The sequence below is a fragment of the Myotis yumanensis genome, unplaced genomic scaffold, assembly GCF_028538775.1.
Source record: "Myotis yumanensis isolate MYYU_CA2020_CCGP unplaced genomic scaffold, mMyoYum1.0.hap1 SCAF_18, whole genome shotgun sequence".
NCBI lineage: Eukaryota > Metazoa > Chordata > Mammalia > Chiroptera > Vespertilionidae > Myotis > Myotis yumanensis.
Window position 1 is genome coordinate 31,998,338 of NW_027223769.1, and position 27,574 is coordinate 32,025,911.

The 27,574-nt window shown below is 41.2% G+C and overlaps 1 protein-coding gene across 4 annotated transcripts in view; it reads left to right on the plus strand.

The window, feature by feature from the left end:
• Positions 1-27,574, plus strand: part of CDH8 (cadherin 8) — a 308,272-nt gene that overhangs the window by 261,458 nt on the left and 19,240 nt on the right. For 3 of the 4 annotated variants that reach the window (XM_070398065.1, XM_070398063.1, XM_070398064.1), the window contains exon 10: positions 6,795-6,912. In XM_070398065.1, coding sequence (XP_070254166.1) covers positions 6,795-6,912 — 118 coding nt within the window. Of the gene's footprint in view, positions 1-6,794; positions 6,913-27,200; positions 27,252-27,574 lie in introns of those variants that run through there. The other variant, XM_070398066.1, reaches the window with a different exon arrangement.

The window sequence follows — 27,574 nt, forward strand, 5'->3', positions numbered from 1 at the left end:
GATCTGGTACCAAGCGGAGCTGACATGTTATTCGAATGACAGAGAAGCAAAAAGAAAGTTTGACAACCAACAAGCTATCTAGACACAGCACCTTCCCAAGGTCTTTACAAGGTCTTCCAGGCTTTTATGACTCAGATGGAGTTTCAGATGATAGTGTTTCTTTTTTTAAAATAAATATATTTATATTGATTTGAGAGAGGGAGAGAGACAAAAATAACAATGATGGACGAGAATCATTGATCTACTGCATCCTGCACACCCTCTACTGGGGATGGAGCCCGCAACCTGGGCATATGCCTTGACCTGGAATCAAAACGTGACCTCTTGGTTCATAGGTTGATGCACAACCATTGAGCCTCATGGGCAGAGCAATGATAGTGTTTCCTAAATTGAGTGCCTGAGAAACACTTGTAGGGTATAGAATGTCAATATATGGTGTGGGGTGTGTGTGTGTGTGTGTGTGTGTGTTTGACCTAATAAGTTTGGGAACCACTGTGTTAAAGTTAATGACTATTTGTTGGTTTTGTTTAACTGTAAGGTTCCCTTGCATTTATAAATACATGAGTTGCCAAAGGACTACTAGTATATGGTATTTGGTGTCTAGCAAACAGATCTGATTATAAAATCTTTCAAATTTCCTTCAGAGAAAACTATAGAACTGGTGGTAAATGGCACTCAGCTGGGAAAATCTTGCTCCAGGAAAGTAAACAACAGGATACAGTTTCACTGGAGGAAGTGATGTTCCTAATGTCCAGGAAGCATCAGGAAATATTGCTGGGAGATAACAGAGTAGAAGATAGAGAGGAGGAAAGTGTGAAAAGGCAGTTGAGATTTCAAAGCCGTGTTAATAACTGTGGGTTTTATCCTACTAATGAGGTTTTCAAAGCAAAGCGAGTGGTAGAGTGATTTAGGGAAAAAATCATTTCAGAGGTGTATACAATACACATAAAATATTCAGGGTCCAGCAAAATAAAATACGAGGCAGGAGGAAATGGAAAATCCCAATTTTGTATAAACACATTTTCCAGGAGCCCTTTCTCTGTAGCATTTTACCCCAACTTAGTTTAGTAAAGGGAAGGGGAGTGAAAAGAGACTGAAATTACAGAGAATGTTGGAAGGGCTACAGTGAATTTATGAAAGAAAGGCCCGGGTGTCCCCCAAAGGACCGGGGACTTCATGTTTAAAAGACTCACGTACAGCTTCATCTCCATTCATTCCCCTGCTGTGCTGTCTCTAGGCCGGACCCCCAGGTACATGCTCTGAATGGCCATCTAATACTTTGTAAAGGCAAGGAATTTGTTCATGCAGAAAAAATGGAACATGGGGAAACACTTTGGGTAGAAAAATTAAAGTCTTGGTAGAGACTGGACTACTATGCAACTTATTTTTAACAAATATCCAGGACCTATCCATTAATGGTGCTAATGGATATGAATGGTGGTAATATGAACTATATTATTCAGTATTGAAATAATTGAGAATAACTGGGTTATGGTGTGAATTTTAGTATAATTTCTCACATTCCTATTATTTTCTTCTTTTTTAAAAATTTATCAGTGTTATAACTGGTTTATCTTGTATGCATATTGAATGCATGGCTCAGTGGTTGAGCGTTGACCTATGAACCAGGAGATCATGGTTCATTTCCCTGTCAGGGCACATGCTTGGGTTGGGGACTCGATCCCCAGTAGGGGGCAGGCAGGAGGCAGCCTATCATTGATTCTCTCTCATCATTGATGTTTCTATCTCTCCTTCTCCCTTCCTCTATGAAATCAATAAAAAGAAAAAGAAATAGAAGTTAGCATTCCAGGAAAGCTCATATTGATAATCAGAAATAAATAGACAATGATTAGCAGAAGAAGCAGTAGAAAACCAAAATCACTACTGTCTTTTCTGCACCACCTTTGACTTCCTCTTCTCTCCTTCACCCCCTTCCAATTCATTACAGAAAAATCTTCTAAGAAAGAGAAAGTCAAGTTTTACCTAAGAAAGTGACTGTTGCCCTAGCCTATTTGGATCAGTGGACAGAGTATCAGCCTGTGGAGCAAAGGGTCCAGGGTTCAGTTCCAGGCAGGTACCTTAGCTATAGGCTCTTCCCCGCCAAGGCCCTGGTCTGGGCGCATGCGCATGCAGGAGACAAACAATCCATGTGTTTCTCACATCAATGTTTCTCTCTGTCTTTCCCTCTCTCATCTACTTCCCCTAAAAAAAAAAAAAAAAAAAAAGCCAGACACTTTTGCAATGGCAGAGAGGGAGAAACAAACAAAACAAAATAGGAACTCATCACCTCAGAACAAAATAAATCAATGAATAATATAGACAGGAACTGATAGGAGATATTCTAATAGATCCCGTGATAGTTTTTTTGGTTGTTAACAGATCAGATAATCAGAAATGTATTTGTTTGCTGACTACTTGCCTTTTAAAAAGTTACTGACAGCCCTGACCGGTTTGGCTAGGTGGATAGAGCATCGGCCTGTGGACTGAAGAGTCCCAGGTTTGATTCTGGTCAAGGGCATGTACCTTGGTTGTGGGCACATCCCCAGAAGGAGGTGTGCAGAAAGCAGCTGATCGATGTTTCTCTCTCATCGATGTTTCTAACTCTCTATCCCTCTCCCTTCCTCTCTGTAAAAAATCAATAAGACATATTTTTAAAAAAAGTTACTGACAGTAATGGCCTACAGCTATTAAATATTTTTTAATATATTTTTATTGATTTCAGAGAGGAAGGGAGAAGGAGAGATAGAAACATCAATGATGAGAGGGAATCATCGATTGGCTGCCTCCTGCACGCCCCACACTGGGGATGGAGCCCAAAACCCTGGCATGTGCTCTGACCAGGAATTGTCAACGGTCAACCACTGAACCACTCTGGCCACTATTAAATATTTTTGAGTAAATATAAAATAGTCTAAAATAAAGTTTAATAAATTCTGCTAGTAAGTATCTAACTTAGGCATAGTGTTATTGATAAACAATGAATAGTTTTTTTTGAAACAGAATCTGAATTATGATATGGCCCCACAATGCTCATTGTTTTCTGTGTCATGCCTCAGGTTATTTCAAATCAGTAGTCTCAGAGAAACAAACAGCCGTCTGCTGCCATAGAAACCCAAGCAGGGCCCTAGAATTTACTTCCTCATCCCAACATCCACGTATACTTAGGTTTTCTGATAGAGAGGTATGTTAGCTCTCAGCTTCCTTTTAAATTATTCCACAATAAATTACTAAACATTAGATTTTTCAATTATATTCTAACTTTATTGGTAGAAGGGAAAATATTTTAACTGCATGCTTGACACGTACTCTAGAAAAAACTGTGTACTCTCCACAATTGTTTTCGTCATTTTCATGAAATACCGGTCCAATTATATAAAAATTAATTGATGTCACAGGAGCTCTCCGTGGGACATGTGTGCGGCCTTCCTTTGCCATCTCTTCTGTGTGTCTGTAAAAAGTCTTGTGTGGAGAGGCACTTCCTTGCATAAACGTGTTCTTTTTCTTCTATTGATTAAAGCTAAGTGTATTCAGATGTTCTTACATCAATGAAAATGCCGGCCTTTTTAAGATGGGCACCTAATGCATTTTAATGGCAGAAAGTCCTTCAAGTGATCTACCAGGCGTCTACGCTGAGATAAAATGACCAGACAGTGGCCATCTGCATGAAAAGAAAACGAGGTGTCAAAAACGGTTCCAACCAAAGTCTTAGCCATTTCCAGTTCACAGGCTATTCGGAAGTTGATTTACAGATTTACCGTTTCATCCCTTTTTCCGCAGCACATTCTGCACTGAGCGTGGGGTGAGGTTGACAATGCAAAGGCTCCTAATGAATAATAATGTGGGAGCTCTCGACACCAACCCCCTCCCTGGGCTCAAAACAGTTCTCAGACCGATGCATGCAGCAGAATCACCATCCTAGAAGACTAAGATGTAGACTTCTAGACCCCACCCTGAGACTTTGCGGTTGAGTAGGCTTTAAAAAAGGTGCACATCTAACAGAGTTATTGGCTTAAACAAATGGTGGGAAAAGCATGTTCATTGCAGGCGTAATGTTTGCACCAAACTTCTAAGATGTGGTATAATAGGCAGCTATGCTCCTTTATTTGAGGTAAGCTAAATTATTAATGTTTTTTTATTGTTTGGGTAGTGGTGGCTTAATTAAATAACTTGTGTAGCTGCCACTAGCCAGCATGTATGTGTCTTTTTCTTGTAGATGACTTAGAAACATTAAGAAAGGTATTGTCTATAGCAGCTCTACCTGCTAACTATACTATTAGAATGCATTTAGTTATGAATGATTTCCACCACAGATTTTCAAGAAATCTTCTATTTGCCTTTATTCTTTTTTTAAAAGATTTTTATTGATTTTTAGAGAGAGAAGAAGGGGAGGAGAGAGAGAAACATTGATGAGAGGGGGACATTGATTGCCTGCCTCCTGCATGCCCCCTACATGCCCCCTACCAGGGATTGAGCCTCAACCCAGGCATGTGTCCTGACTGGGACTCAAACCAGCAACCTTTTAGTGCCTGGGACGACACCCAACCAGCTGAGCCACACCAGCCAGGGCTATTTGTCTTTATTCTTCACATGTGCTTACATGCTTCAGGCGTTACTTCTTCAGAAGGTGCATCCAAGAATAGAAGTCCTTTTGAAGCAAAATTGGGTAAAGGGATGCCACACCTGCTCACCAGTAACTCCTTCCCGCTCTGTTGCCTAATAGAAGGCTCTTATCACATTCTCCTGATAAATATTTGTATAAATAGGCTGTCCACAAAAGGGTTATCGGTGTTTCACAGCTTCTCCCCTGGTACCTTTCATTCTTTCATTTTGCTAAAAGGGGAATCCCAGGGCATGTCTCCATACTTAAATGTCAAGGCAAATGTGCTAGGCGATTATATATAGCAGACATAGGGCATTTCCATCTAATCCGATGAGGTCGGGGACCTCTTTAGATAACACTTATCAAGATGCCATGCCATTAAAAAAAACAATAGTGACCCTAAAGTCAAAAACAATAATAATGATGGTGACTAATTTTCATTGAGCATCTGACATGAATTTACATCAGTAATCAAAGCAACCCTGGCAGATTTTTAATTTAGGGATGCAGCAAAACTGAGTTTCAGAGTTGAGTGTCAGGCAACGAGTGAAGGGTGAAATTATGACTTCTATCAAGACGGCTTTATTTCAGAGTCCATCACCTTAATGACTACGTTTCTTTCTTAACCATGAGTTATATCTTGTGCTACCTTTTGTGATATTGTGACTCGAGCTAAGTACAATTAGAAGACATTTCATAAGGTCCTTAACAGAAGTAAAACATCTACCAAGCCAGATATGTTCCATTTTAATAATGGAGAAGTAGAATAGAGAGGTTATTTCATTCAGGCCTCAAATAACCTTACTGCATTGCTTCTCACATAGCACGTAGCAGATACAATGCAAATCGCCACAGCTGCTAAAAGTGTTCTGAAAGTGTGCTTCTCACATCTTCTAGGTGACAAGTTCCAAGGCAATGATGTCGCTTTCTTAAAAAGAAGCCATCCATTTTTTCCCTCTTTAGTGAAATGGGCAGAGTTGAATGGGGTATAATTGTTCTAACAGACATAACCTATTAGGCATCATCATTGCCGTCTCTAAACTTCATACACATGAGAGCATTTCCCTGTTAAATTTTTTTATGGTGAATCTGATATCACCTTGACAGTCATGCTTCACAATCATCTCTTATAGAAACGGTGTTGTAGTTATTCATCATGAAGTATAAGCTATAATGTGTTTTCTACGGTAGCGTTTGCCCAGGGTTTCCGATTGAAGTGATTAATATCACAGAACCATAAATGAGAATTATTAAGCTAAGTCTCTGACATCCCAAGAAATAACTTCGCCCTAAGTTAATGCAGCTTTGCAAATGCAATAAGCACATTCAACCGGGACCCGAGTACGCGTATCTGAGCAAACGTTTCTCTGTGCGGTGGTAATTCTTCTAATCCCTGTAATTTATTCATCTCAGGACACACTCGAAAGCATTGTTTGCATGTCTTATCCACTCGCTTTAAAAACAGTATTCATTGTTGGGTGGGAACAGATGCAAGTCTTCAGAAAGCTTTGTTACAATGACATTTGTGCCAAGGAACATTCTAGTTGGCAAACACATGCAACCTGATGAGGAATATTAAAGAAGGGTTGTGAGGATTCAAGATTCAAGTCCTTTACCTCCTAGGCCAGTGATGGCGAACCTTTTGAGCTCGGCGTGTCAGCATTTTGAAAAACCCTAACTTATCTCTGGTGCCGTATCACATATAGAAATTTTTTGATATTTGCAACCATAGTAAAACAAAGACTTATATTTTTGATATTTATTTTATATATTTAAATGCCATTTAACAAAAAAAAATCAACCCAAAAAATGAGTTTGCATGTCACCTCTGACATGCGTGTCATAGGTTCGCCATCACTGTCCTAGGCCGTCGTCTCAAAGGCCACACTACAATCACTGTGACAATTCCAAATCTCGTTCTAGATACCTGTATATACTCAAATTGGAAAGAAACATATAATTGCCCAGTGGAAATTTGCAAATACCCTTACATATGCTATTTCAAGCCCCAGACACCCAATGGACACCAAGGTAATGACCTCAATTTTCATCAACTCATCACAGCTGAGGTTTTAAAGTGATGAGTGTTTCTCCTTATTCTTGGCACAAGCCATCCATGACCATTTAGAAAATTGAAAGGCGGTTCAAACCATCCATGTCATCAGAAATGCTGACGTCAACTTTTCTGTTACAGGTCATTCAAACGGTGAGTGCCATGGACAAAGATGATCCCAAAAACGGACATTATTTCTTATACAGTCTTCTTCCAGAAATGGTCAACAATCCGAATTTTACCATCAAGAAAAATGAAGGTAAATATATTAGCATTGAGAAAGGGGGCACAATATATCTTGGAAAATAAGATGTGAGTTCATAATAGGACTGAACATGTCAATACAATAATTTTTGTTCATTCATGAGCAGTCGGAATCCAGCTTATTTGCCTAATGGCATGGTAATTGCATCACTTCCTCTTTCCAATATTGAAACAGTAGATAAGCAAATTGTTAATGTGCATGTTAATTTCATCCCAGGGTATACCTCAATCGCTTTCTTTTTGAAAATGGACTGTAAGGTTTAACCCTTATGAAAGTTGCAGGAATTTTGAGATACTGACATGACTGTTAGGGGAGGATCTGGCTTATACTTTTCAGTTGTTAAGATTTAATTAACAGCTATATATACTCATATCAGAAAGAAACATATCATTGTTTCTTACCAAGGCTTTAGAGAAAGCCTGTTCTAATTGTGCCTGGTTTGTGGGTACACATTAGAGGCATTTGTTTTAAACCTGTATACCAACATTGACAACAGCAATTAGAGCAGAAAATCCTGCTTGAACGACACTCCTTATCATTGTTATTTTGGAGCTAATAAGACCCGATTTATTTATAAGTCTCTCACTGACAGAGGACATTTAATGGATAGGGTGTCCCCAAAAAATGTATACACACACTTTGAATAATTAAAAAGACAGTGTTTATTAAAATGCATTTCATTTTCAAAATTGAGCTCTCAGCTGTTAAAATGTGTATACATTTTGGGGGAACACTCCGTATGTCATTAGTTGCTGAGAACCAAGTTTGGATTAAGTATTTCCCTTAACGATTGCCTATTACATATAAAGGTCATAGATCATTATAAAAAGTCTCTCTGATAGGGAGGAGGTTTGGAGAATGGGGTGGAAAAGGTGAAAGGATTGAGAAGTACAGACTGGCAGTTACCAAATATGCGTGGGATGTAAAGTACAGCATAGGGGATATAATCAATAATATTGTCATAACTGTGTATGGTGCTCAGTGGGAACTGGGAAAAAAATCTATTTTACATTTTTATGTACATTTTTGTTTCCCTAGCCTCTGTCTATTTAACAAGGATTTTTAACTGCTTATTTTGGCCCGGATGTGTTTAAGTCTAAATTTCAGCTGTTATGGAATGATTAACAACATAAATGTATTGTCTCAGGCTGTCTTCTGGCTTAACGACAGACAATTGTTTAGATTTATGAATGGTCTATATAAAAGCTGGGCTCAATCAGAAGAGGAAAATTTGGTTCATGGCAATCGTTTGGATTATTTGCTATGTCCTGTTTCAAGGAAGTAGTGAATGTTGAGACCACTTCCTTTATGAAAGAAAATAACATTTGAGGCTCTTGTTAAATATGTTATGGCCTTGACTTTTTAACATAACGCTACGTCGTTCATTGGGTATGCTTTGATAAATGTAGATGCGTTGCAGAAAAGGAAATGAGAAAGTCATTATAGAGATATTACTCATTTATTTGGCTTCCACTCTTCTTAACTCTACAGAGACAAAATCCTGCCTTCTCCTCAGTCACAGAGTACTCATTTGTTAGACTTCCCTAATTAAGAACTCTAATCCAAGTACATTGCCTTCATTTTTTAGTTAATACTGCCAAGATTTCTTTTTCCTGGAAGTCACATAAATATGGCTAACATGAAATCCCCTCAGAAATTTCAAACTGAGCTGGAAGTCCATGCCCAAGTACCCGTGCTTACTTTGTTTTGTTTTGTTTGTTTTTTGGTTAATCCTTCAATGTTTGTTAAACATCCAATGGAGGATGTTTTGTTATTGATTTATTTTTATTTTTTAATCTTTATTGTTGAAAGTATTACATATGTCCCCCCTTTTCCCCCACTGACCCCTTCTAACCCACCCCACACCCCATACCAGGCCTTCACCACCCTATTGTTTGTGTCCATGGGTGATGCATATATGCATACAAGTTCATTGGTTGATCTCTTCCCACCCACCCCCGCCTTCCCTCTGAGCTTCAGCAGTCTGTTCCATTGATTTTTAGAGAGGGTGGGAGGGAGGGAGAGAGACAGAGAGAGGGAAACATCAATGTGTGAGAGACACATGGATTCATTGCTTCCTGCACTCATCCTGACCAAGCTGGCAATTGAGTTTGCAACTGAGGTACATGGCCTTGACCAAAATCCAACCTGGGACCCTTCAGTCCCATGGTTGACTCTCTAACCACTAAGCAACCAACTAGAGCTCCATACTTACTTTGATTGTGAACTAATAGGTACCAGCCATTAATTTTGCATAGAAAATGTCCTACATTTAAAAATTCCCTGTGAAGATTTTTGTTGTTGGTTTGTTTTGGTGTGTCTTTTTTCATCTCAAAGGTTCTGAGTTTCTGGAATTTTCTGTGCTTCCTGTAGTTTCAAGATATGCCCATTATAGGTAGGGCCCATAGAAAGTGCTAAATAGGTATTTGAATGGATGAGAGGTTGTTACTGGGTGTCAGTAAAAGCATAGTTTTGTACTGTATTCATTATTCCCTAAACCTTTAAAAGAGGACATTTCAGCCCTACCGTGAATGAATGTCATATGTTTTCTCTAACTTTTGGAACTAGTAGAAGTAAAAGATTTTTACACTTACAAACCCATATTTTAGCTCCCTTATACATTTCAATAAGCCCTGTAATAGAATAGTTAAAGGCATATGGATTATCTGTTTTATTTTGGAACTAGAAAATGAAAGCTACAGGTGTGTGTGTGTGTGTGTGTATGAAATAATTGGGGCGGGGGGGGGGAAGATGTCAGGTACTGCAAAGTTACTCAGGACAGAAAGCACACTCTCTGTGCTGTGATTGTGTCTTTTAAATTATGTGTTTATTTATTTTGCAAAGAATGGCCATAGAAGTTATTATTTCACCTGGGACATTGTTTTCAGTGAAAGGGGTTGCTATTTGTATTTACATTTATGCCTGTAAAAACCATAAACCAGGACTAGCTTGTGGAAACCGGGACACATGTTCACTGTGATTATGGATTTAGGATCCAAATATTCAGCATCTCCATAGAATAAGCTATGAACTCACAGGTCTTTGGAATATCGCCCTTTTCCTGTACTAGAAAGTCATGCATTTTGCTCCATAGACCACTACTTTTTGGTATCTGAATAGTTACTGTGAAATAGAAAAAGCAATTCATCTCTTCTTAACATGTAGAAACAAATAGGAAGAAACTCAGATTTAAAATGTTGGAGATATATAGATAAATAGATAGATAACTTGTGAACCTGTTACTCCTTCCTTGTTATTAATGATGGGAGAACACACACACACACACACACACACATGCAATTAACCAAGTCCAAATACTAGACATTATTTATGTTAAAACTATGTTCTATTTTCTGTTTAAAACATGGCAGGAATCAAATGGCATAATATGGTGAGAATCATTTTCTTTTTACGATGGACTTTAAAATGATTAATAGCTGATGTTTCTCTATTGAGCACATCCTAATTTGCAAGACCCTTCCCACTTGATGAAGGTTACGATTTGGAGATAGTCAAAGTATTCAAATTCATAACTGATGGGTGGATGGCCCCCCTTTTAAATGAGATCTTTAAAAGAAATGGGTGCAGTACTTGGAGTTTTCTAAGAAACTCACAGCTGTGTCTTTCAACTTGAAGTCACTATGATCTCCTTCTCTCATCTAGATTGGTCCTACTGCAATTTTCAGCCGACTAATTCAGAATCAAAGACGAAATGAGATAGAAATTAGCTGTCTCTTATCTCCTACACAGTTGAGTGATTTCACATAGAATTCTCTTTCTGAATATAGGAGAATCATATATCTGCCAGAACAGGAAAGCAGCCTTTAATAGGAATAGAGGTGAAAGCAAAGATCAAAATGTGATGAGTCATTTATATTACATGTACATACCAAACCATCATATCGCCTTGAATTGCCAACGTTATATGACCCCGACATCAGTTTCTCCATTTTCCAGTTGGGTGTATTTATAAACAAAAGGAATTGTGCTGCTGAAACCGGTTTGGCTCAGTGGATAGAGCGTCGGCCTGTGGACTGAAAAGTCCCAAGTTCGATTCCAGTCAGGGGCATGTACCTTGGTTGCGGGCATATCCCCAGTAGGAGATGTGCAGGAGGAAGCTGATCGATGTTTCTCTCTCATCGATGTTTCTAACTATCTCTCTCCCTTCCTCTCTGTAAAAAATCAATAAAAATAAAGAAATTGTGCTGACCACATTTCAGTATTTGTTTCCATTCCAACCATGAAAATGGAAGATAGTCAACAATTAAATATAACAAACAGGGAAGTTCCAGGTCCATTTTCATTTTCCCAGGAATATCTTGCTGAAAATTTGAGGACTGCAGAAACCTGATCTTATCCAACCTGCACATTGTAGGTAAAAGTCTTAACTGGAATGGCCAGAAAGCAGTAGTGAAAGTGGAGTCTTCATGTTTTATACTGAAGTATTTGAATCAGGTGTATAGTGAAATGAGGAAAAACGTATAGCTCTGCTCGCTAAGGAGGCCTATGGAAAGAAAAGAAGTAGGTATTGTACTTGGCCTTCATTATAGTTGGTTAGGCTTAAGAAAAGACAGCAGGGGGACCAAAGTGCCTGATGATAATAATTTTTTTCTCTTCTCGAGAGCTTCTTTTTGACCAAAATTCGATTGATAAGCATCTCACTCTAAAGGTAATCATGTTAATTGGTCTGAATAATATAAATGTTGATCAGAGCATTGAAATAAATGTGACTTGGATTGCCTCAATGTCCATAATGTGGTCACCTGTTGAGGATATAATTCATGCTTGGTTTTGGAGGGTTTCCATTTCAACTGATTGGCCAACTTCAAGAAGTATGTGTTTTATGTCTTTTTATCCTCTAGAAGCATCCCTTGTTAGAGCAATGACTACAGGCAAGTTATTTTAAGCCTCAGTTTCCTCATCTGTGATGCCAGGATAACAATGCCCATTGCCCAAAAGGTATGCGTGGGTATGCCTATGCTGCCGTGCACATGCATAACCCAGGGCTCAGACAGCCCTCAGCACAGTGCCTGGCACATAGGAAAGCCACATCAGTAATGGGACACGGTGCTCATGATATGAAGCCATTCATTCCTAGATGCCCATTCGATGGCCCATCTCCTCTAGCTTATTATCCTCACCCAGGTCTCTTGGCAGCTTTAACTCCGTTGACGTGGGGATGCGATACAGTGATCCTGAAAGTGGGCTCACGGGCGATGGTGAAAACCCTGGTCCTCACTCGATTGCATTGCAAGGAATCTGCTTAGCGACGTGTTGCCGTCATAAGGGTTTCATAATAGAAAGATAAAAGGAAAAGCGATAAAAAGGGGAGGAGGAGCAAGTGGGGAAATAACGACGATATTTGCCAGTCACGGAAATAGCTGCAGGGTTTCTGGGTCTGGTTTTGAATATGAAGTCTTTGTCTTTTTTTCTTTTTCTCCTTTGCCAAAATGGAACTCGGCTTTCTTCCCATCAGGGCTAACCCCCACGTCCAGCTTGTTAAGGTTACTTTCCCTTCTAGCGTATCAACCTTCCAGCACACATACTCTGTGGGAATTCTTTTGCATAAGCTGAGAAATTAGACAGGTCTCTCTTTGCTCTTTTGAGTCATGTCAGCTTACGTCAGAGTTCTCTTGTCACAAAACTAAAATGTGCTGCCTGGAAATGCAGGTGGGTTTCCCTGATCCCGACCCAGCGGAGTCGGCCCCCACTGTCCTCCATCTCTCTCGGGCTGAGTCCTCAGGCGTGCCTCTCCTGTGCTCAGCGTGCAGGGGTTGAGGCAGAGTCCCCCTCGTGTCCACCTTAAGCCAGCTGGGCCCCATCGGGGCTGAACTGAGTCTGAAAGGGCCACCTTAATAAGCCCCTATCCTCTCTCTCTGGCCACGTCAGACCTCCTTGAGTTCTCCCATCACTCCAGGCTGCTTTGGAGCTAACAGAGGACTTTCTGAAAGAACATCTCCTTCCCCGAGTGGCCTTTACAAAAGCCTCCATCCTTCAGCAGAGCAGATTCATTGTTGCTGGGTTTCCCAGGCAACCATACCCAAGCAACAAGTACAAACGGTGTGCTTGCATGCCTGTGGTAATGAATACCTATGTGTGTATGTTCCTAATATGCTGACGCCATCTGCTCTGCTCACACGTGGGCTTTTTCACACCACCACACACAGCGCCAAACACTGACCAGAGGCCTCTTTCATCTAAGGTGTCAGCACTTACGAATACGAAGCAGGGCGCTTGGTCTCAAGGTTGAATCCTGAGAGGTAGTACTCCATTTGCATGAAGCAGGAGGTCCACCTGGGATCCTGAATATGCAGAATAGCATTATGCATCCATGATCCACAAAAGTTTCTGCTTCAGTAATTCATAATTTATTGTTTATGCTTCCAGCAATGTTCCGTTGATAAAAAGCCATTTATGTTTCATTTTGTCGTCTAAACTGTAATTAAGGACGATGTGCAAGCTAATAAAAACACATAACAGATCTTTACTTCCACTTCCCAAGTTGCCTGTACAATTTGGTCCAGAAAACTAGATTTTCTTTGCTTTTTGTAAAAGTCTTGTTATTTTGAATAGTTTCCGTATCTGTCTTATTCTTTTTGTGATAGTTCAAGAGTACCTTCAGAAGTTAAGAATTTCTTTTACAGCCAAGCTGGGTGTGACTCAGTAGTTGAGCATCAACCTATGAACCAGGAGGTGATAGTTCAATTCCTGGTCAGGTCACAGGCCCAAGTTGCAGGCTCGATCCTCAGTAGGGGCTGTGCAGGAGGCAACTGGTCAATGATTCTCTTATCATTGATGTTTCTATCTCTCTCTCCCTGAAATCAATAAAAATATATTTTTTAAAAAAATTTAAAAAGGTTGACTTGGGATGAATTAAAATGAATGATAAAAGAGAGCCCAGAGCAATAGAGGACTGCAGAGACTTCATCGTTAGGAATATTTAGATTTGAGTCAGTTGCACACACAACTGAAAAATCTTGACTCTTTACCCGTAAAACAGAAATACTGTTGTTTTTAATCAGAAAAGATTAAGTTAAAAAATAAACATGTGCTAAGTTCAGTTTCTAGCAAATTGAAGGTACTCATTAAATGTTAGTTTCTTTCCTCTCTTCTTCTCTTTCTTCTACAATTTTGTGAGCCTTCGGAATCTCTCTCATCTACCCAATGCAATAAACAAAAATAATAATAAGAGGTCTAAAATAAGGCACTTAGGTGATAACCAACAATATGCTACTTGGGTGCCTTACCTGACGGGGTAATGATCGAACATGTCTCCAATCACTGAGAAAGGAGAGTATCTGTGTAAGTCGTTCTTTGAATGTAACCTTCATTATCATACTCATTATCATGATCAAAGAGTAAAATAGTGTCTAAAAATTACAGGTTTCCATAGGACTGGGCTTCCTATATCTAGGTCCTATTGCATACAGCTTTCTGTCTACTGACAAATGGGATATTTGAGAGTTGATAAAATGATAGGAGCAAGGAGCTCATGGTAAATAGACAGGTTATGAAGATCATCGATGCTAAATACAGAATTTCAAACAGATTAAAAAAAAACAACAACAACCAGTGCCAGTATACTTTAAAAAGGGCAATAATGGCTGTCTCTCTCCCCAACTTTATTTTCCATCACTCTCTCCCTTATACCTCGTTATCATCTTATATGCCCCTTATGCAACCTTTGGCTTGAACTTGCAAACCCAATGATAATGTTTTCATTGATTTCCGAGAGGAAGGAAGAGGGAGAGAGAGATAAAAACCTCAATAATGAGAGAGAATCATTGATTAGCTGCCTCCTGCTTGCCCCCTACTGGTGTTTGAGCCTGCAACACAGACATGTGCCCTAACCCAGGAACTGAACCGAGACCTCCTGGTTCATGTGTCAACGCTCAACCACTGAGCAACACTGGCCAGACTCAATAATGCTTTTTAAATCTCCCCTCCTCTTCCTTTGTCTGGAATATACATCCTCTGCTACCACACTTTTCAACCTAGATAATTTCCTATCATTCAAAGTAAGTCAGGTTCCCCTCATCTTTGAGCAGAGCAGGAGAGTGCTGATCAGATGCTGTTTAATTTGTTTGCTTTGCTTTGCTCTGCAGAACAGTGTGCTACCTGCTGATGCAGGCACATGACACAAGGAATGTCTCCTCCACTGTCCTCTGAGATTATTAGTAACACGTTATATCTCTGTTCCTCCATTCCACACCTATATTTTTATAGTGTGTATCATGTGACAGGCAATACCCTGAACACTGGGAATAAAGCAGTGAATCAGACAGACACTATACATATATACCCTCGTGTACAGTGTATTTTTGTTCTCCTAGGACTTAGTCTTAGACTAATTTAAATTTGCAAAGAAGAGTGCTATAATTTAGCATGGATTTTTGTTATACAGTGGAGAAATTCACAGGCTGGCCTGCAAAGTACTATGATTTTGGAATGATTACATATTCTAACATCTACACTGTCATAAACAGTTTCCTCTTGGACCTTGCCCAGCTTATGAAACTGGTCCTACATAAAAAAGAGTTGGCTTGCATGTGTTTCATAGCTCCTGCTCTGACAAAGCATTTGGCTGGTCGGGGTGGTGATATACATCGTGTCATGGCCAATGAAGTCTCCATGTGAATTTCAGATCGGTGTCCTCATTATGCCTGAGCTTAGACAAACTATGTGTTTTTAAAAATATCTATCTATATATATAAAAGCCCAGCAACCGAACTGTGGAACGACCAGAACGACTGGTCGACCAGTCGCTATGATGTGCACTGACCATCAGGGGGCAAACACTCAATGCAGGAGCTGCCCCCTGGTGGTCAGTGCGCTCCTACAGACAACCTCCCATGGCCTCCCCACCACTGCCGGCCAACCTCCCTCAGCTCCTCTCCCCAGCCAGCCAAACTCCTGGGGTCCCTCCCCTTGGCTGGCCAGCCCCCCCATAGGCCTCAATCACTGTCCAGGCCAAGGGACCCCACCCGTGCATGAATTCGTGTACCGGGCCTCTAGTTTTAATATATTTTTATTGATTTCAGAGAGAGCCAGGGGGAGGGAGAGAGAGATAGAAACATCAATGATGAGAGAGAATCATCCATCGGCTGCCTCCTGCACACCCCACACTGGGAAATTGATCTTGCAACCTGGACTCATGCCCTGACTGGGAATTGAACTGGTTACCTCCTGGTACATGAGACAACACTCAACTAATTGAGCCACACCTGCCAAACTAGACAAACTATGTTGAACCATCCACTTCAACATATTTCTGAATGCAGGGTTAGATCATGGTGGTGAGCTCTCTCTAGATTCACAGAGAGATTCATAGACATTTCAGTCATTGGGGCTTTAGCACTGCCCAGGAGCTGGGGCTGGTGATCCATTATAATTTTTATTCAAGTCTCACTATACACAGTTCATTTTGTTTCCATTCCCTGTGCATCCTTGGTTCAGACACCTGTTGGCGAACGGGTTTTAGCTAACTTTCAATGTGTAATGTTTACTGTGGGTCCCTGGCAACTAGAGAATGCCGATGTCTGAACATGACATCGGGTTCATTTTCTCGCTGTTTTCTATTCTATCTGTTGTCTAAGGTGCCACCAGAATGAATGTGCTGGTGTCCTTTACAGATGAGGGTAGTAATTGATGTCCTTGGACCTTTCTGGGTTACTCATTGCCTTGCTTTCGTCCTAGCAGATTGCCTACTAGAATTTTCTTCCTTTATTGCTTGAGTATAATATTCTCAGCCTTTTGAAGGCTGTTTATCTTGGGGCGGTCTGGGAAAAAAAGGTGATACTGTACCTGGTATGCTGAGCGTAATCATCCTTCCCTGAGTTTCACGCTTTCCCTTGGCCAGACATTCATTGCTAATTCCATCAAGGTCACGCTGTGATGTACTGCCCCTTGGACTTCAGTTTCCTCTTGTACAAAATGAATGAGTTCATGCTGGGGATATAAGAACTCATCTATTCCAACATACTGAGTGGGCAAACATATGGTATTCGGAGAAAAATCCCAGACCTTGAAATCAGACAAGTCCTGCATCCAGTGATTAATAAGGATGTGACTTTGGGCAAGGCTTTGAACTGTCGAGGACAGGGAGTGTTCGACAATGTGAAAACAGAATTGCTGTGATGAACAAAGGAACGAAGGTAGGATAAATGCCAAAGGCGGTACCTGGAAGTCACATGACACACTATGTACTTTGTCTTCTTTATCAACCTTTGAAAGAAATAATTCCTATGGAAGGGATTGGAACACTAGAAATTATCGTACCACAATCTCATCCAAATTAACATATTCAGTAATATTATTAGAAGATATGCTTCTAGGCCGGCTGGTGTGGCTGCAAATAGATCATGAGTGTCAACCCATGAACCAGGTGATTACTGTTCAATTCCCAGTCAGGACACAGGTCTGGGTTGCAGGCTCGATACCCAGTAGAGGGCATGCAGGAGACAGCTGATCAATGAATCTCTCAGCATTGATGTTTCTCTCTCTCTCCCCCTCTCCCTTCCTCTCTCTGAAATCAATCAAAGCATATATATATATTTTAAAGATATGCTTCTACAATATTATAGGTTCTCTTTCTTAGTATATTTGGGCAGAATTCTGGACATATAAAATAAATTATTCTTATACACCAAAAGAACTCAATGAACATAGGACTTGTGGTTCCATTAGTTGGGAATTTGCAAGCCTTGCTTATGTCTCAGGCTTCAGTCAAGTACATGACATATAAGAGTGTTAGGAAGATATTTAATTACTGGATTCAGTTTTGATTTATCAGAAAGATCTCTCCAAGTAGAGCTTGAATACAGTTTTGCAGAAATAAGACACATGTTTATACGTAGAGGTGTCTGTCACAGTTAATATAAAATGGTCCTCTCAATGGAGGCAAACCACTTGATTGACAGTTTCATCCCCATCAGAAGAAGTGGAGGAAGGCCAGTTTTATCAGGAAGGTGGCTTGGAAAAATAGAGGATGGACAGAATGAGAAGATGAGGTGCAAACGGGCCAGTCACATCAGTGCTGGGAATGACCTCAAGCAGAGGGATTCCTTTATTTCCCTTGGGAAGCTGCTCAGTAAAGAATGACTCTCCCAGTTCAGAAAGTTATGAATTGTAGTTGTCTATTATGTGACTTACATTGCATTACATTGCAATATGTCATTGTGAGCTGTGACATAATATAATGTAAGTGACAGGCAGCTAAAATTTTACAGCAAGAAGACTTTTTTATATATATCTAGGATCTGCTATCAAATTTGATAGCAGCTATCAATCCACTTTTTTCTTCTGAAAATAGATCAAAAATTTGATGTTCATGAAAAGCAGGTCATTTTGAAACATCCACAAACACTTCAGTGCCTGCACAACTCAGTTACCATAAATCAGTTTTTAAGAAAAACAACAACACACAAAACAAACATTCTAAAAGCTGCATCTTAACTCAAACTCTTTTTTTTTTTTCCTTTCTAAGATGAGTGCAATTGTTTTTTCGATTGTGAGTTTAGCCCAGCCGGCATGGCTCAGTGGTTGAGCGTCCATCTATGAACCAGGAGGTCACAGTTTGATTCCCAGACAGGGAACTTGCCTGGGATTCGAGCTTGATTCCCAGTTGGGGGTGTATAGGAGGCAATCAAGGATTCTCTCTTATCATTGATATCATTGATGTTTCTCTCTCTCTCCCTGAAATCAATAGAAATATATTTTTAGAAATTTAGATTGTGAGTTTAGTTTGCTTTTGGATAGCATTAAGAATTCATGATCAGATAAATAATTTTAGTGCCAAGATCAGGCCAGTGGTTCACAACGGAGGGTGGTTTTGCAGTCCTGGAGACAGTTAGCAATGTCTAGGGATGTCACAGCTGGGGAAGGAGTGGGGTATTACTGGCATCTAGTGGGTGAAGGACAGAGGTGTTGTGGAGGATAGTGTCCACAGATCATTCTGTCTAGTACAGTTGTTGGCAAACTGCGGCTCGCGAGCCACATGCAGCACTTTGGCCCCTTGAGTGTGGCTCTTCCCCAAAATACCACGTGCAGGTGCGCACATACAGTGCGATTGAAACTTCGTGGCCCATGTGCAGAAGTCGGTATTTTGTGGAAGAGCCACACTCAAGGGGCCAAAGAGCCGCATGTGGCTCGCGAGCCGCAGTTTGCCAACCTCGGGTCTAGTATCTTGGCATTAACTCTGATTCCAGAGGTCACTGTGTTTAGTGAATTGGTCCACATATGGTCATGACCTGGACTAAAGGTGGTCCAAGTAAACTTTTAATAAACCTAGAGTTGGTTACTTCCATTCACCCATCCTCAAGACAGGCTATGGTAATATATTATTTAAATATTCAGCTAAATTGGACTTAGGAATCCAAGATGCAGGTCAAGGCAGTCTGTTCAGAACTTTGTCACTGAGTGATGCCGCGTTGAATGCCTCTTGATGAGACCCTGTGGTGGCATCAAACAACCACCCTTTAACTTAGTCACAATCCTCTGTGTCATCAAGTTGGGCTTCTGTGCTTAGCTTTGCAGTTGCCGTCTGGGCTAGACTCAGCTACGCGCACCTTGGATCACTCTCCTGGGCGGGCTTTTGGCTGGGACAGCTGGGACCTCATTTCAAAAGGGTTTCTCCTCCTCTGGGAAGTTAACCCGAACTCAAATGGGAGACCGTTTCCCAGTTGAGAGCAGATTCTTCAGGTTCTTGTGATTCCTACACATCACGTGTCCCCTTTCACATGGTCTCTTTCAGCACAACGTTTTAGTCAAAGCAAGTCCTGCGGCCAGCCCTCATTAGGGAAGGGAAAAGGGACTCCGATATATATTCTAAAACAGAGCCCTAAGGATATTTTTCCATTGATTTTTAGTTAATTTGGGTCATGTTGATGATGCTTTTGATACTTTATAGGTTTCCTATGAGTCCAATTCAGATCCAGTCCATGCCGCAAAACACCACATCTATTATTCTTTTTGAGAAATATCTCCTTCTGCTTTCAGTATGTCAGCCTGCTTTAAAACGGTGCCCTAAAGATAGTTGCCAAATATATATTGCTGTTGATAGAAAGAGCAATATATATATTCATATCCATTTTCTATAGCCTACCACTGCCTACTTTCTCTCTACAAACCTTCTTATTCTTTTCATCTTTGATAGATGCTCACCCTATCCCTGGATTCCCCCCAAACCTCTTGCAATCATGGTATCAGCTTATTAAACTCTGAAACCGGTCTGAATGCAGATGAGATTTCTCAGGTTCAGCTTCTCTCAATCAGGAGACTGAACTGAAAAGATACCATAGCTGACCCCATATGTGTTACCTGTTATTGAGTTGGCACCAACTTCTGGTGACCCTATGAATGAGCGATGTCCACGATGTCCTATCCTCAGCAGCCCTGCTCAGCTCCTGCCGACTCATGCCTGTGGCTTCTTTCATGGAGTCAACCGGTCTCAGATGGCATCTTCCTCTTTCCCTGCTGCCTTCTGTTTCCCCAGCATTACTGTCTTTACCAAAGAAACCTGCCTTCTCGTGATGTGCCCAAAGTAGGACAGCTTCAGTTTTGTCATTTTGGCCTCTAGTGATGGTTCAGGTTTAATTTGCTCTAAGACCCACTTGTCTGGTGGGCCAGGGAATCCGTGGAGCTCTCCTCCAACAACACCATATTTCAAATGAATCCATTTTTATCCCTCTTCACTGTCTAGCTTTCATATCTGTACAGAGTAATTGGCAATATGACAGAGTGAATGGCCTTACCATTAGTCTCTAATGACACATCTTTGCTCTTGCTGATCTTTTCCCAATTCTTCAATTGCTGCCTTCCCAAGTCTCAGCCTTCTCTTGTTTGACGTCTTGGCTGCAGTCTCTGCTTTAATGAATGACTGAACCAAGGTAAGCAAATGGTGAAAATCAAAATGGATAATTGGACTAGCGATCCCCATTTTAATAGGGGAGGAATGTGAGAGATATAGAGGTCACTGGTTCATAGCTATTTAAAATCTACCTGGTTACTTGTTGTCAGATCCTATTTCAAGGGTAAGGAAGAAGCCAAGTTCTCCTCTCTGGGTATGGCTCCAAGTTCATTGTTTACTATGGCTCCTGACTCTGTCCTCTGTGTTCTTGGGTCATCCCTTCAAAATCCTTTGTTTTATACAAGAAACATTCCATATTGTCAGATGAGTGTTCTCATCTGCCAGGTGTCTGAGATTTCTTTTTAAATTAAAACTATTTCATCCCTAGCCAGTTTGGCCCCGTGGATGGAGCATTGGCCCTTGAACTGAAGGGTCATGGGTTCTCTTCCAGTCAAGGGCACACACCTCATTTGTAGGCTCGATCTATGGTGTGGAAGTCAACCAATCAATATGTCTCTCTCACACTGATGTTTCTCTCTGTGTGTCTCTCTCCCTCCCTTTCACTCTCTATAAAAATCAATGGAAAAATATCCTTAACAACAACAACAAAATTTTTTCAGTTAATTTTGGTCATGTTGATGATGCTTTTGATACTTTATAGGTTTCCTATGAGTCCAATTCAGATCCAGTCCATGTCTCAAAACACCACATCTATTATTCTTTTTGAGAAATATCTCCTTCTGCTTTCAGTATGTCAGCCTGCTTTAAGACAATGCCCTAAAATTTTGTTTTTCCAGCCAAGGTGCTCTATGCAGTAGCATCTTAAATCTTTAGATGTTAACAAAGGGCAGTCACACCCTTTATTTGAACTTAACCCCATGAAAGGGGTTGGCAAACTTTTCCTATAGAGGAGCAGAAAATGCTTTGTGGATCATCTACTTTTTGCACATCTATTTGTCACTGCCTTTCTAATGGTAAATCGGCAAATAAACAATACAGAAAGCAACGGACATGGCTATTCCCAATAAAACTGTTTAGGAAAACAGGAGTAGGCTGGATGTGGTCCAAGGGTCATGGTTTGTTGACTTCTACTCTAAGTCATTTTACACTCTGAGGCTCTTTTACTATTTGAGAGACAGGAATTGAGAAACACTTTTATTTTCCAACCCAGTAAGCTCCATTTCCAAAATTCCATTAAGTTGTGCTTATAAAATAAATATTTTTGTTGTTATTGCTTTGTTTTAGCTCATCTCTTTCTTCCTCTGCCTTATCCCATGTCCCTCAAAGAAACCAATTGATACTTTCACCATTTTGCCTGGAAAATATCCCACCAAGGTTGACAAATTAATTAGGGACTTAAGACAAATCTTTTATGTTGCTATAAATATTTTTGGTTATTAAATAACTTGGTTGACCCCTTTATAACTGGCAAAAAATACAAATAAAAAGATGAGAAAGCTGAGAGATTTACTTCAAACGTTTAATCGATAGCAACTCTAAAGGTGTGTGTGCTTATGGAAGCATAAATGTTTCACAATTCCAATTCCTGCAAACACAGACCAAACCCCGAAGATCATTCAGTGCATATTGATGGGGCTGGCGTTCTTCCAAACCTCATTCTGCCCCTGTGAAATAGGAGAGCTTATAGAGATGAGAGAGACTATTTTAGGATCACCTCGGTGCGAGAAAACTCATTTAGCAAGGCGGTTTATAACTTGCCACACGGTGCCAAGTTATTCCAAGGTTTCAGAAAGCCGATAGTGACAGGATTGCAACAAGGATCAATAAAGAATCCAACGTGCAAGACAAGAGGGAGAAGTATTATTAACTTTTACAATCCATCTGCATTGCTCCTAACAATGCCCCTAAGAGGTAGATAGTTACATCAGAGACACTCTGGACGCAGGCAACTTGATCATCTTTAAAATATGGGTATTGTCCTGTCAAAATGTCAGTATAAGTCCCCTATAATGTGTTATGATTGTTGTTGTTAATCCTTACCAATAATGCTTTCTCCATTGATCCTCAGAGAGAGTGGAAGGGAAGGAGGGGAAGAGAGAGAGAGAGAGAGAAACATCGATGTGAGATAGACATCAATTAGTTGTCTCCTTCATGTGCCCCAACTGTGGCCAGAGAACAAACCTAAAACTCAGCTGCATGACCTTGATTGGGAATCAAACCCATGACCCTTTGGTCCACGGGCCTACGCTCTACCACTGTGCTACACCAGCCAGGGCTAAGGCATTATTTATTCAACATATATTCAGCACATTTCCTTGCTCCTATATATTCTGAAGAATGTCAACTTTAGTGGAATGGTGCTAAGAATACAGACCCAGACAGCTGTAGTTTAGGTGGATAACTCACATGAAATTCAAGTTCCTAGAAGGTGGAAGGCAGTGTAGATCAGTGGCTTTTAGGGCACGGTTAGCCTATAACATATATTGCCGGAAGCCGGTCCATCCTTGCTGCTTGACACAGTCGCTGCAGGAAAGAAACATCTGCACAGCATATGTTTCAAGGGACCTGGCATATATAGCATATTGTTCTTAATATGTTTGCTCTCCTTAGTGCCATGTGTTTTAACCAAGGTCACCTCTCTGAGAAAGGTTGTTTCCCCAGGTGGGGATTTGTCCCTGAGGTTAGGGAGGGGATACAACCCCTTAATTAAGTGCCAGGCGGGTAGTTAAGCTACATAATCTTTACTCCCTGGAATGGAGATAAGAAACGCCCTAACCTTTGTAATAGAAATTGACAGGATTAAAATTGGCTGGTATAAATACGGATGTAACAAGACAATAAACATCAGATCCTCATCAGATCCTCATCAGTTCCTAACCAGAACTCCGACCAGAACTTTGGCTAGAGACCCTGGCTAGAGGTCCTGACTAGGCTGCTGATCAACTGAAGGCTGTCTTCCTGTCATTCCTTCTTCGCCGACTCCGTCCACACCTTTGGGGACCCTTGGACCCGCTGGGGTTGGACTCCAGCAATATATTAGTGGTGTGAACTTGAGCAAGTTAAGTGCTCTAAAACTGTCATTATCTGAAAAGAAAAAGCAGATTAGTGAAACCTTCTTCATCAAATTGTGATTTATGTGTATAAAAGTCCTCAGGACTCTATACATGTTTTCTCTATAAAAATTCCTGTCTATTATCATAATCATTGAAGCAAAAATGAATCTGCAATCATAGTAAACACATAGTAAGTATTGCTTCTTGACTTCCAAAGCAGTGATTTCACATTTCCTGCCTCATTGGTTTCCCCTTAAAGATCCGTGAGGAGATATTACTGTGATCCTTATTTTAGAGCTGTGGAGTCCAAGGCTGGGTGAGGTTGCCTTGACACTGAGTGATTGCCCTCAATCACAAAGCTAATAAGTGGAAATTCCACGTGTGGGCGCCGGGGGCAGGGGAGAGTTCGAGGGAGAAAATGAGTTTGGGGGTAGAGGTTGTGTGCCTCTTACGGACCAGGAACTTATATGGATCTTATCTCATTTTAGCCTCATGACAATCCTAAAAGGGAGGTAGTGCTTGCTCCCTTTTACATATGTAGCAATTTGAGTCATTTGAAGGGGCTTTGTCAAGGTCAGAGAAGAGCTAAGATTCATACCCCAATTACTTTGAATCGAAAGCTCATTCGTATTTCATCATAAAATCTTGTTTTGGTAACAGAGAGGATGCTGGTTCCTTAAGCTGTCGAATGGTACAGAGGACCATACCTGGATATTTTGGGCAACCTGCCAGCTTATGTTTCAGTGAAACTCCCTTCATCCCCATCAGCCTCCCTTTCCCCTCTCTATGTTTCTCACCCCTTGGGTTCTGTGCTTTAGGCTGTTACATATTACAGACATTGCCAGCGTGTAGCTTGCAGGCAACACTTAGAATTGGAAGTGAACATAAGCTCACTGATACCCACTCCAAACCCACTGCAGGGCTTTGGCTGAAAAATGTTTAGGTGTCGCCTGGCTGGTGGCTCAGTGGTTAAGCATCAACCTATGAACCAGGTCACAGTTTGATTCCTGGTCAGGGTCAGGGCCCAGGCCTGGTTTGCGGGCTCAATCCCCAGTAGGCGTGCCAAAGGCAGCCGATCAAAGATTCTCTCTCATCATTGATGTTTCTCTCTCTCTCTCCCTCTCCCTTCCTCTCTGAAGTCAATGAAAGTATATTTATTAAAAAAATGTTTAGGCATAGAATGGGTTTGGGACTTCTTATGCCTTTGAAAACTTCACTTTGAAGATGATAAGGACCATGGGAATTGATGTTCAGGGTGGCTCATCCACTAAAGGCAGAAAGAGAGAAAATACTTTTTTTAAAAATAGGTTTCATTTCCTCTGCCACTCAACCCGGGGCCCCTCAGGACAGAGTATTCCCCAGCCAGTGAGAGTGGAAGGGAATTCACACCGTCAAATCTTCATATCCCCACTGTCATCTCTGGGATAATTCTGCAGAAGCCTGAGCCACGAGGGGAGACTAGCAGTGACCTTCAGACCTCAGCATGCGCTGTACGGGGTTATCCCAGACAGTAAGTGCATCCCTTCCCTCCCACTGCTCCATGGCCCACCGGCAGCATGAAAAAGAAAGCCCTTGTCAGAGGAGCAAAACTCATCCTTTTGAAACTTCTTTGAAAACAAACTGCTTTGCAGAGACGTCAGGGGCATAGAGGGAGTTTCTGCTGCGCATGTCTTGAGTCCTTAGCTTCATAGGTAAAGAAAGCTGGGGTCAAACCTAGCCAGTTTGGCTCAGTGTTTAGAGCATCGGCCCAGAGACTAAAGGGTCTCGGGCTTGATTCCAGTCAAGGGCACGTACTTCAGTTGCAGGCTTGGTCCCGGCCCTGGTTGGGGCCTGTGTGAGAGGCCACCAGTGGGTGTGTCTTTCTCACATTGACCTCTCTCTCTCCTCTCCTCCCTTCCACTCTCTCTCTCTCTCTAAAAAAAAAAAAAAAAAAAATCAATGAGGATTAACAACAATAAAATACAGGTGTACAGGTATGTTAGAGACTATTCTAGATTACAAGAGACTCATAAAAATAAAATGACTTGGTGTGTGTGTGTGTGTGTGTGTGTCTTTAAAGGAAGCTGGGGTCTTTCATTCGAGTTTCCAAAGGCACACAGACAGTAATGACAGCCTTGGCTTGCGTCTGGCCTGAATGAACAAGATAGAAATGAGCTTCTCCGGCAGAGAGGCTGGGATAATGGAGGTAAACAGCAAAATCAAGTGTGATGATAGCTAAATGAGATGAGACCCAGAAAGGACCCACTACAGTCCCCGCCGTATCGATTACATATCTTCAATAAAAATCAATAGCATTGACTTAGGCTAAGTACTGTTATTTTCTCCACGTTGCAGATGATGAAGCGTGAAGGGGTTAACTTGCCCCAGGCACTTAGTTGATAAAGGCAAAGCCAGAGCCAAACCCAAGCAGCCTGACTCTAGAATACACAAGCCAAAACAGTGGGCAGACTGCCGGGGCCAGTGTGGCTCAGTGGTTGACCATCGCCCTATGAACCAGCAGGTCATGGTTTGATTCCTGATCAGGGAACATTCCCTAGGTTGCAGGCTTGATCCCCAATAGGGGGTATCAGGAGGCAGCCGATCAATGATTCTCTCTCATCTCCCTCTCCCTTCTTCTCTGAAATCAATACAAATATATATATATATATATATATATATATATATATATATATATATATATATATAAAACAACAACATTGTGCAGACATTCTGTTCAATAGTTCATTTCCAGTGGTTCTCAACCTTCTGGCCCTTTAAATACAGTTCCTCATGTTGTGACCCAACCATAAAATTATTTTCATTGCTACTTCATCACTGTAATGTTGCTACTGTTATGAATCATAATGTAAATATCTGATATGCAGGATGGTCTTAGGCGACCCCTGTGAAAGGGTCGTTCGACCGCCAAAGGGGTCGCGACCCACAGGTTGAGAACCGTTGAATCCATCCTGGCCTTTGAGGAAAGTGTCAATACCATTTGAAAGCTTATGGAACTGAGGGAAAGGAAATTCTGTAATTTGCACACAATTCTATGGTTAGGAAGCTGGGGAGTGGGTCTACAGGGCCCCTCCTAAAACCTAGTTGCTGCTCTGTTCAAGACCGCCTGGTGACTGTTAAGAGAACTGTATTTCTCCTGGTTGCAACAGCCATTTGATTAAGCGCACATTCTACCTTCCAACCTCAGAAGGACACATGCAAGATACAGCAACATCCTTGTAGTTTCCAAACGCGCACAGCCTAACCTCCGGCGCGTTAACTCCAATAAACGTGGAGACACACAAACCCCCTCCCGGTCAAGGTTTCCAGCTGCAAGACTTCCAATTAGAAATCTCTCCTTTGCTTTGCCCAAGTAACATCCCCAGCATAGAGAAAAATTTCACTGCAGCGTCTTTAATACCATTAACGATCTGATCTTTCTGCAGAGAGCTGACCAGCCCGGCGACGGAGAGGTAGCCGAGGTAGGTAGGTGGAAGGTTACACAGCAGGCAGAGCTAGTGATCTGCACGTATTCAAGAGAGTGGGCCGCAATGGAAGGAGCCAGATGAGGGGCACTTACAAAGCAACACTTGAACACAAACCGACTGCTGAGTTTTTAAATAAGGGCTTAGCAATGAGCCCTTCTTGGGCTTTATTTTCGCTGGTGGAAATCAAACGGATAGTTGAGGCAATCAGTACCGGGGACAGCGCCTTGTACTGAGTGGGTGACTAAGACATTTGAAAAAACGAGCATTCAGGCAAAGAAAAAAAAAATCCTCCTGTCTTGGCAATGGAGTAAGAAGAAGGGAAGCATTCTCGC